The sequence below is a fragment of the Lemur catta genome, chromosome 1 (assembly GCF_020740605.2).
Source record: "Lemur catta isolate mLemCat1 chromosome 1, mLemCat1.pri, whole genome shotgun sequence".
Classification (NCBI taxonomy): domain Eukaryota; kingdom Metazoa; phylum Chordata; class Mammalia; order Primates; family Lemuridae; genus Lemur; species Lemur catta.
This window is the reverse complement of record NC_059128.1, coordinates 201,704,168-201,716,406: the sequence shown is the minus strand read 5'-3', so window position 1 is coordinate 201,716,406 and position 12,239 is coordinate 201,704,168. Positions and strand designations below refer to the sequence as shown.

The 12,239-nt window shown below is 34.7% G+C and overlaps 1 protein-coding gene across 5 annotated transcripts in view; it reads right to left on the bottom strand.

The window, feature by feature from the left end:
* NAALADL2 (N-acetylated alpha-linked acidic dipeptidase like 2) overlaps positions 1 to 12,239 on the bottom strand; it is an 887,154-nt gene that overhangs the window by 510,575 nt on the left and 364,340 nt on the right. For all 5 annotated transcript variants that reach the window (XM_045539692.1, XM_045539695.1, XM_045539696.1 and 2 more), the window contains exon 4: positions 7,214 to 7,333. In XM_045539692.1, coding sequence (XP_045395648.1) covers positions 7,214 to 7,333 — 120 coding nt within the window. The remainder of the gene's footprint in view (positions 1 to 7,213; positions 7,334 to 12,239) is intronic.

The window sequence follows — 12,239 nt, the reverse complement described above, 5'->3', positions numbered from 1 at the left end:
TTCCCTCCCTTCCTTCTTGCCTTCCTCACTCCCTTTCTTCCTTTCTCCCTCTTTCCTTCCTATCTTCCTTCCTTCCTTCCTTGCTCTCTCCCTCCCTCCTCTTTCTCTCTCTCTCTCCTTTGCTTTCTTGCTTTTTTAAATTTATACTGTAACATTTAGTTAGGAGAAACAAAATGTTCAGCACCTTTTTATAATGGTGCTAACCTTGAATGAATACATGGGAATTATTTATACTAACGATATTACAATCAGATATATGAAAAATCAACCCTTCTAATACATGACATCACTTGCTATGATGTCATAATTTTCAAATGGTCCAAAAAATAATTAAATTATATTATCATGTAGGTAAAATATATATGTACGTCTAAATTATGCAGTTAATTCATGACAGACTTCAAAGATTTATAGACACAATTTTATTTGGAAAAAATACTTTAAAATTAGGAATAGAATCTAAGCACTCAATTATTCTTGTTCTAAATTCACTTTTTAATGTATGCTGGCTAGATAGCAAAATAATGACATAGTCTAACGTCTTTTCATTATAACTCATTATTCAAGTTGTATTTCAACAAAAATACTTTTTATACATATAGTAATATTTGGTTTAAACCATTCAAAAAATAACTTAGTGGGAAATGGAAAGTATTGTGATTAAAAAACAGCAGCATATTTAGCTTTCAAGTACATAAAACTATTATTTTCCAATTTTTTGTTCTAGTACTGACCATGTTTTTAATGACAAATGGAGTCTTAGAATTACAAAATATGGAGGCATTGGTCTTTTGTAATTACTTCTGAGAATTGGGTATAAAGCACCTCATTAAATTATTCAGTGGACAAGTATACCCTTTTCAAGCATCCAGATAGTGTTTGCTTTTTATTTTTGTTCACAAAATGCCTTCAAAAATTGTCTTAAGAAAAAGAGGCAAGTTTGCCTTACATGAAGATCATACGTAAAAACATCATTCAATGACACTGAATTAAAATTTGTTTTCATCTGAAATATTCATAGAATGTCAATTAAAGAGATTTTCTTGGTTCATCCATACCATAGAAAATTATTAATATGATGCACCAAAAGTTTCAAGAGGAAAGGTGTCTTTCCCTTCTTTCCTATCTTCTCAACCTCACTGCCACATCACATAAGACTACACCAGTGTGCTCACAAATGCAGCACACACACACCCCCCATAAGTATTGTGTCTTAAAAAAATACTGATTTCCTTTTTTACAAATTGTTGTGCTAAGCACCACATATTTTTAATGCTCATTAACTAAATGCATCCATAGTTTAATTTTGGGAAATAAGAAATTAAATTTGAGTTTCACCATCTCTAAATTTCTACCACAAAAAGTAGAGTAAATCTTGCTCTCTACTAATTAGAATAAAGACCACGATATTGTTTTGAGTGCAGTTATCATATGGATTGGACAATTGTCCCCAGGGAGAAAAAAGGAGACTGAACAAAAAGAAACAAAGTCTAGTTCAGCAAATATGACAAGTCTTAAATGCTTCCCATGAAATCAGTTTTCACAATGTAGTTTTCTCAGCATTAACTTTAACCACCTAGAGGATTTCTTATTGATCTTCTGGTTGTCCACTCATTGATCATTGATCGTAAATCACCAATATCTACAGATATTTCCTCACTAGACCTCCAACTACATGTTTTAAATTTAATTATTTGGTGGGTGAAGTTGGGTTTGAAATTCAAATAGTATAAAGTTTACTTTTCTTTAAATAAGACTACGCCTCCCTAATTTACAGGAAGCAATATAATTGAAAGCACAAACACATGATATTTGTACAGACACATAACAATTGTTTGCTGCCTCTCAATTCTCTCCAGTCTCTTCCCAAAGGCATTCCTGTCTAAGCATGTTTTATGGGCTTCAGTGATGCTGAAGTTATACACTGGCCAAACAATGTACAACCACGGGTGGATTCAAGACATATATCTAAAAGCCATTTTCCTTTTGTTTTAGTCTGTTTTGTGTTGCTATAAAGGAATACCTGGGACTGGGAAATTTATAAAGACAAGAGGATTATTTGGCTCATGGCTCTACAGACTGTACAAGAAGCATCACACCAGCATCTTCTTCTGGTGAAGGCTTCAGAGAGCTTCCAAATCAAGGGGAAAGTTGAAGAGGGAGCATGAGTGTTACCTGGCAAGAGAGGAAGTAAGAGAGGAAGGAGGTGGTGCCAGGCTCCTTTAAACAACCAGCTCTCACATGAATTAACAAAGCTAACAAAGCGAGAACTCACTCATTATTGCTAGCAGGGCACCAAGCCATTCATGAGGGATCTGCCCCGATGACCCAAACACGTCCTGTCCCAGCAGGCCCCACCTCCAACACTGGGGATTAAATTTCAACTTGAGATTTTGAGGGGACAAATACCCAAACTGTATCTTCTTTCATAGTTCCTATTTATGTTAAAATATAAATCTTATCTGATGAATGGATGGAAAATGTTTTATTTGTAGGAAACTACAAAATCATTTGGATTCCTGGATCATTAAAATTATCATTATAAGGACAAAAAATATATAAGAATAATGAAAAAACTAATTAATATTTATTAATATCTTACTACATGACTAAGAGTACTAGGGATGTGATGTGTATCATTGAATTTATTTAAAAAATCCTAGCATTTGTAGATTTTTATGTGAAATTTCATTATGCACAAATGGCATAATTAATCACAATGTACATTCATTTGGAATTTTACTGCACACAAAATTGACTCCTACAGGACATGGGCTGATACATGGTATGGACCTAGACAATGACCCAGCCTCCATGTTTCAGTGGGAGTTAGTTGATTTCAAGTTGTCATGTAGTACACAGTAATTTTTTTATTACTGCTTTTTGTGAAAATAGCTCTAAAAAGAAAGTCAAATGCTTTTATTGCATTTGGTATAATAAATTTTATACTAGAGTGCTATTCAGCAATTTGGGAATTTGTGAGGGTTTCAGGGCCTGCTTTACTGTGTCTCAGATTGTTACTGAGAGAGATCTGAGTCCATTATGACAAATAAAAGACTATTTTGTTGGAAAATTTAAAGAATTAAAGCCCTCTCCCATAACATAAATTGCTATAAACACATAGCTAAAATGAATCTAAAGCCTCTCCTACAAGGTTTAAGCTTAAGGAAACTAGCACAAACAGTTCTGGGGAACTTGGTTCACTCTTTCCTGCAGCAACAATGTGTAGATGTCAAGGCATGTAACACAAGGGCATTTGTGCTTCATAGTTCCTGCTGCACAATGTGGGCATTTTCTCATCAATCTCTTCCTAGAGATTAAATTAATACATATATGGTATTTATGATAAAACTAATGAGATCATCATCTTCTTGGCTGTAGATTATTTTTCTTTTCATAGGAGTTTATCTAATAATTTAATATCATAACCATGCTTCCCGTTTGCCTTCCCTGTCTCAGATGTACAAATTCCTTTCCAAATTTATTTTTGAACTACAATTTAGTAAATACTGCACAGCTAAAATAAGATGAACTTTTCTCTTTACTCATTCAGCTGCATGTTCCCAAACCCAATGCTCATTTAGAATTATGATTAACAGTTGTGATTCACAAAAAAGTCAATTGGTTCTCTGCCTTTTTCAACCTAAATGTATTACTGTATTACCTCACTTTCAAACTTCGGCCCCAGAATGTATTTGATGGACAGGTGAAGCAGACTTAGCTGTAATTGTGTGGTATACACACAATTTTCTTTTCTTTTCTTTTTTTTTTTTTTTAACCATGTGAATGTGTATTAATAGATGTAGTATCAATGACTTTCTCCAAATCTCTGGGACAATCCACAGAAAACAGAGATGGCTACTACGGAATATAAAGGGTTAAAGAGAGGACATCCTGTCTCCTCTGCCTGGAAGAATGGCAAGTTTGTGGCAAAACTGCCTGAAGAGGCATTCTGCATAGAACTTTTTGTTAATTTATTCACAGGCCTATAAGGAAAATGATCAGGCAAAATGATATCAGGGTCTTGACGATTGGGTCCTATTCGAGATAAACTACTAATTCACTACTAAAATCAGACATCAGTCCACCATGTCCTCCACATTGCAGGGGACATGCACATTAAGCCCTCTGCGTGGTTCCACTGAAGCACCAGTCACCAGGCATACAGTGGAACTTACCATAGGTCTCTCCGAAATTCCTCTTCACAAAATTTTCTCCTACTAATCTCCAAACCTTTTATGCCCTAGATATGAGTGAGGTTTTTAACAATATTTCCAATTATTTCATTTGAAGCATTGATGTTTGGTAGCTCACTTTGAAATGTCCAGTCTTTTATCTTAGAATCTCAGTTAAAAATTCTATTTTAAAACATTAATCATCTATCTACTGATCTATGCTAGCTACACACATACACACAGAGAGACATACACATAAAAGATTCAGGATCTGAGATGAGACTGCGTAGGTATATATTCCGATTGTTTCATTTAATGAGATTTTTGTATCTGAGACAGTCACTTATCCTTTTTCTGCCTTCTCATCTCAATTTGTAAATTGAAGATAATAATAATAGTCCCTACCTCAACAATATAGTTATTGTGAAGGCTAATGTGATAATATATAAAAATGCTAAGAAAATGTTTAGTCCACATTATTGACCATGTGTTATTAAGTATGAAATGCCTGATTTCCTTAAGTACTATGTTTGACAGTTGATATTTCTGACATTTCACTTTGACACTTTTTTGTTTTATTTTTATTGGGACAGTACATCCTCATTCTTTCAAACACATGGTTTCACTTGTGATTATCTTTCAAATTTTTTTTAGAGCAATTTTTGTGAAACCATGGAGAAGTCAAAAATTTGTGTTATTTTCAAATATGAGTTCCGTTGTGGACCCAGTGCTGCACAGATAGCTCAAAATATCAACAAAGTGTTTGGGAATTATGTGGCTCATGAATATACAGTAAGTACATCGACGGTTTGAGAAGTTCCATTCTGGTGATTTTAATCTTGAAAATGAACCAAGTGGGTGACTTGAGACCAAGGCAGATAACGCTGAGCTGAAAGCTATAGTGGAAGCAAATCCATCTCAACCTACGTGTGAATTAGCAGCAAGATTTGACATTACCATTCCAGCAATACTGAACCATCTGAAACAAATTGGCAGGTAAAGAAGCTGGATAGGTGGGTACTGCATGTATTAAATGAGTGCCAGAGCAGAAATCATCTCAAAGCTTGCCTTTCTTTGCTGTCACTACATAAAGTTAAACCATTTCTATACCATATTGTTACATGTGATGAAAATGGATTCTTTTTGATAATTGCAAGCATTTGTCATAATGGTTGAATAAAGATGAAGTGCCAAAACACAGTCTAAAACCTAAGAGTCATCAAAAAAAGCTAACGGTGTCTGTTTGGTGGTCTAGCGCTGGAATTATTCACTACAGCTTCATGAAACCTGGTCAATAGATTATAGTGGATGTCTACTGCAACCAGATGGATAAAATGATGAGGATGTTCGCAATGAAGCAGCTGAGATTGGTCAACAGAGACAGGCCGATCCTCTTGCAAGACAATGCTCAACCACATGTCGTACAAACAGCGGTGCTCAAACTACAGAGGCTGAACTTCGAAACTTTCTGTCATATATCATATTCACCAGACCTTGCTCCAACTGACTACCACTTCTTCCAAGCTTTGGACCACTTCTTGCAAGGAAAAATATTCAATTCTCAACAAACTGTGGACAATGCCTTTTGCGATTTCATTGCCACTCTCTCTCCAGCCTTCTTCGCTGCTGGCATACGCAAGCTACTGTTAAGATGGCAAAACTGTGTTGACAGTTTAGGCTCATACTTTGGTTAATTGTACTGCTTCTTGTTTGAGATATAAACTAAACTTTGGATTCAAAATCGGACATTTCATATTTAATGACCTGAATACTATAACCATTAGTATTATAATTACTATAAATGTTTTCTTTAGAACTTATTTATTTATGAGGATTTTCACATGCCATTAAATATAACCCTTTTCATTTGAATTGTTGTATAGTATTCAGCTGGATAAAGGCAGCATTATTTTCACTACTACACTGGACATAGATAGCATTTCTAATATTTTGTTGCATCATTGGTTATCACTGTGTTTATCATCTCTTCCTCCCACCCCTCTTAGAATACATTGAACAGGAATTGTTAGGTCAAAATATTATTTTAAGGCATTTAATACATATTGAAAATATGGCAAAAAATTAATATCACCATATATTTTCAAGACTATTTTAAAATTCTGGCCTATTATCTACTATTAGACACTGATTTAAGTATACGGGTATCATTGACAGATAATAAAAAACAGGGATGGGATGTTCTCTTTTTCCCTAATTGAGTGTGCTCACAGATTTCTGAAAACTTTTTTGGACCAGAGAATTAGCAAAGCTCTTTTAAGGTTGGATGAGGAGATATCTAATATATATTCAGAACCAGGGAGTTCTGGTGACATAACTACATCAACCTTTTTTGTAAAAAAAAAAAAAAAAAAAAAAATAGAAACAGAAAATGAAGAAAGAATGACCAGTAGTGGCTGTCTATTGCAATGGTTCGTTATCAGAAACAGATTGGACTGCTTTAATTATGTAAATATATCTAGTGGATGAGAGTTAATAAACTTCTATTTAATTAAAATAAACCAAAATTCTTATTCGTCTTAGCATATTATATTTGAATTAAATTCCTGAGTACAATCAGTAACTCTGAAGTTATATAGTTGACAAAATCAATCACTAAGGAACACAAATCTAACATAAAGCCCATGGTAATGTTTTGACAATAGATTAGAAGTTTCACATATGTCATGAATTAAGGACACTATAGTTTTTGCTTTTAGCACTCCAGATATGTACTATTATAGGAGTATGCCAATTTTATCAAGTTCGCACAAACTCACCAATACCTGGCTTAATGTATCTCCTGTCTAAAGGAATAAGGACATCAATTTTTTTATCTCTTTGTGTCCCACCCCCACTATCTCTCTCTCTCTCCCCCACCCTTTGTGTGTGTGTGTCTCTGTTTTTCTCTCTGTCTCTCTCTCTCTCTCTCTCACACACACACACACACACACACACACTGACACTCACAAAGGCATATAACTCCAAAGAAAGAAAGCAAAATATTAACTCAACCACCAAATAACAGCCATTGGACCAACCTTATAAAGCAGTGGCAGTTTTCCTAATTTCAGGAGTGCAATCTGATTTGTTACATTTTTCATTTTTTTAATCCTTTTTAAATCATCTGCAGTTCCATAACTCACATCAATGACTTCAGCCTGAAAGAGAAGAAAAGATAAAGAAAAATAAAACCTTGGAGGAAGAATTATAGCCTATTTCCATTTAGTATGACAGAATTATTCATAGTAATTTGAAATGGTCAAAAGATAACTAATTCTATCTCTTATTCTGTCCCAGTTACCATAAACATGATCCTTTTTTTTATTTCTAGCAAGGTACAATTCCTCTGGTCACTTGGGAAAATATGTGAGCCATTTTTGCTTTACCTCTCCCTTCTAAACAAATTACAAACTCAGTTCATTCTTCCAACAGACCATCACATTTGGAATATTCTACATTCTTGTTTCTGGAATCTGAGCCATTTTACAAAACACTGCAAGATAAATTTGCATAAGGTTCGAAAGCAATCATATTATTCTCAGGCTTGAAAAAAAATTCAAAGATTCTCTATTGTTATCCAAATTAAGTGAAATATCCTCTACTTGCACAGTCATCATGCACAGCTGCTCAGATTGTGCATGTAGCCAGTTGTGAGTGACAACCCCTTGGGTTGTGCAGGATCCAACCTGTACAACTACATGTGCCAGCCTATCATTCTAGGACTTTAGAATATGGTCCCAAATTACCATTTTTGTCACATTTCCCACTACCCCCTACAGTTATCTTATATTCTACATCAATATTATTCATTTTTAAAAGTCTTCTTTTGTTAATATAAAAATTTCATGCCCTCCTGGAGATTCTAATAGGAATCCTCTGTTGGAGTTACCCCTTTCCCTCTCCTTGAAAAATACTGAACTGCAGGTTCATATATTCCTATGAGCCTAGATGCTTCCCTTCAGCTTTAGTTTCTATAATTTCTATTATTAAAATAATAGTTGTTATGCTTTCCAATGATTATAATACAAAATGTGCTGTTTCAAACTATAGCATGTATACTCAGAGATGTTGATAAAAAGAGTTAGCGGTGGCAAATAGTGAAAAAAATGAAGACGGAGAATCCAGGCCTCTAACTTTCTGCCCTTCTCAGTTGGAACTAATGCACTTCAGCCAGTTTTATACATAGGACTTCCACAGAAAACTCATTTGAAGAAAGAATTCTGTTTCTAGAAGAACATGGGAATACTACTGAGAGATCACTAAATCTGCTAGAGAAAATATTTCTGGCATGAATTATTTCTATAGTCATCACTTTCATCTGCATCTGTAAAATATCTACTAACACATTAAGGGCCATTTCAAATGTGATCTACTTGATGAACTGTATTTCTCTGTTGCCCAAATATATTTGATCTCTCTCTGCTTGAAATCCCAGGGTAACCTGCCTCTCACTGTCTTTAGGCCCTCATTGGACCTATCTCTTTATAAATATATTTATCTAACAATTTCAGTTTCCAGTACAAGGAAATTCCTTGGTGAAGGGGCCATCATGCACCCATTCTCACCCAGGTGTCTGGCATATGCTCTTGGCTCATTGGTCTTCAACTGAAATGATTATAGCTTGTACAATATCTCTGAAAAGTTAAGCTGTACTTTCAAGTGGATTTGCCAAGAAAACTTAATTGTTAAAAATATTTCTCTTGGAATGGTTTTTATTATAATTGTCTTCCTATTACAATGTGATTAAATCAGTTCCTTTAACACAATTTTTTTAATTTGCTGATACTATTACCATACAAATAATTGTTGATATGATTTTAAAAGCCTGATTAAATAAATGGTCACATAATATTAATGATTGCATTGGAAAGGGGAGATCATTCATATTTTTCATTTCAAGTTTCTAAGCTACCTACTAATTATTTGTGATTCAATATATTATTGAACATACTTTTCATATATGAAAAGTATGAGGGTGAGGAAAAACCTCACTGGTTTGAGAGGATATAGGCCAGACTGTGTGTACAGGCATACCTCAGACATATTGCAGGTTTGGTTCCAGACCACTGCCATAAAGTGAATATCACAATAAAGTGAGTTACACAATTTTTTTTTGGTTTCCCAGTACATATAAAATTAATGTTTACATTATATTGTAGTCTACAAAGTGTATAATATTATGTCTAAAACAAAATGTGCACACCTTAATTTAAAAATACTTTATTGCTAAAAATGCCAATGGTCATCTGAGCCTTCAGCAACGCCTATTCCTTTTGCTGGTGGAAGGTCTTACCTAGATGCTGATGGCTACTAACTGATCAGGGTAGTAGTTGCTGAAGGTTGGGGTGGCTGTGGAGATTTCCTAAATAAGACAACAATGAATTTGCCATATTGATTGACTTTTCCTTTCATGAAAGATTTCTCTGCAGCATGCAATGCTGTTTGATAGCATTTTGCCCACAATAGAACTTTTTTCAAAATTGGAGTCAATCCTCTCAAATATTGCTGCTGCTTTAATCAAGCAAGTTTATGTAATATTTTAAATCCTTTGTTGTCATTTCAACAACGTTCACAGCATCTGCACCAGGAGTAGATCTCATTTCAAGAAACCACTTTCTCAAGCATAAGAATCAACTCTTCTGTTCAAGTTTGATCCTGAGATTGCAACAATGCAGTTACATCTTCAGGCTCCACCTCTAATTTAGTTCCCTCATTAGCTCCACCACATCTGTAGTTACTTCTTCCATAGAAGTCTTAAAATCCGCCAAGTCATTCATGAGGGTTAGAATCAACTTCTTCCAAACTCCTATTAATGTTGCTATTGTGACCTCCTCTTTTGAATCCTGAATGTTTTTAATGACATCCAGAATGGTGAATCCTTTCCAGAGTGTTTTCTATTACTTCGCCCAGATCCATCAGAAGAATCACACTATATGGCAGCTATAATCTTATGAATGTATTTTTAAATAGTAAGACTTGAAAGTTGAAATTGTTCCCTAATCCATAGGCTGTGGTCATGAAAACAACATTAATCTCCTTGTATATCTTCATCAGAGTTCTTGGGTGACCAGGTGCTTTGTCAATGAGCACTAATATTATGATAGGAATCTTTTTTTTTTTCTGAGCAGTATTTCTCAACAATGAGCTTAAAATACTAAGTAAATCATGTTGTAAATGGATGTGGTGTCATCGTGGCTTTGTTGTGCTATTTATAGAGCACGGGCAGAGTAGATTAACATAATTCTTAAAGGATCGTAGGATTTTGGAATGGTAAATGAACATCGGCTTCAACTTAAAGTAACCTAAGGGGCATTAGCTCCTAACAAGAGAGTCAGTCTGTCCTTTGAAGCTTTGGAGCCAGGTATTGACATCTCCTCTGTAGCTATGGAAGGCATAGCTGGCATCTTCTTCCAATATAAAGCTGTTTTACCTACACTGAAAATATTAATATGTTGTTTACTGTAGCTACCTTCATCAATTATCCTAGCTAGATATTCAGGATAATTTGCTGTAACTTCTGCATCAGCACTTGCTGCTTCATCTTGCACTTTTATGTTATGGAGACAGCTTCTTTCCTTAAACCTCATGAACCAACCTCTGCTAGCTGAAAACTTATTCTGTAGCTTCCTCACCTCTTTCAGCCTTCATGGAATTGAAGAGAGCTAGGGTCTTCCTCTTTATTAGGCTTTGGCTTGAAGGAATTTTTTTGGCTAACTTGATCTTCTATCCAGACCACTAAAATTTACTCTGTATCAGCAATAAGGCTGTTTCACTTTCTTATCATTCATGTATTCACTGGAGTAGCACTTTTCATTGCCTTCAAGAACTTTTCATTTGCATTCACAACTTGGCTAACTGTTTGGCACAAGAGGCCTAGCTTTGAGCTCATTTTGGCTTTTATCATGCCTTCCTCACTAAGCTCAATCCTTTCTAGCTTTTGATTTAAAGTGGGAAAAGTGTGACTCTTAATTTTACTTGATCACTTGGAGGTCATAGTAGGGTCATAGGCCCAATTTCAATGTCGTTGTGTCTCAGGGAATAGGGAAGCCCAGGAGAGGATGAGATGGGGGGAAATGGCTGGAAGAGTTGTCAGAACAAACACAATATTTATCAAATATCAAACTGTCTTATATGAGTGCGTTTCATGGCACCCCAAAACAATTACAATGGTAACATCAAAGATCAGTGATCACAGATCACCATAACAGATAAAATAATGAAAAAGTTTGAAATATTTTGAGAATTACCAAACTATAACACAAGACATGAAGTGAATACCTGCTGTTGGAAAAATGGCACCAATAGATGCGCTAGACATAGAGTTGCCACAAAGCTTCAATTTCTGAAAAACACGGTAACTGCAAAGCACTATAAAGTGAAGCACAATAATCCACATGTGCCTGCATCCTGGGAAGGTATGGCAGTTACAAAAATACCAATTCTGTAAGACATTTACATTATTGTAACATATCAATAGCTTGAATCAACAATGGCAATTTTAATTAAAGAGGTTTTTAATTTATCTTCTATCAATACCACATGTCAATAGATTAAAGTATTTTAGCACGTAAGTGGGTTTTTTACTTATCCCATAAACATATTTCTCAACACAGGTATCATTATATCAATGTATTTTGGCTTATGCACTTTTAGGGTATGCATTAAAAATCAATAAATACAGAAGTCCCAATGTTCTGATGGTTTGGCAGGCAATAATAAAAATGTATCCACTGCCTTCAAAGGAAGACTCTAAACCAGGACCTCTTTAAAAGTCTTTCCTATTTACCTTTAAGCAAACTGAAAATCACAGCTGCAAGAAAGCACATTGAATTTTTCTGAGGTACAAATCAATATATTAAACAATGATATGATAAAATGCCAAGCCATTGCTCTTCACATATTTTTGTTGCTACAGTGAACTTCTTATTTCATTTATTCTGTCACACTAGAAAATCATCTACTCAATCAGTTGGAGTACTATGTTTAATTTATCTCCAAATGCCAGGGATTAAGTCACATCTTACTGGTCTCTATGGGAAATGTCAAATGTCAAATGAGGACTCT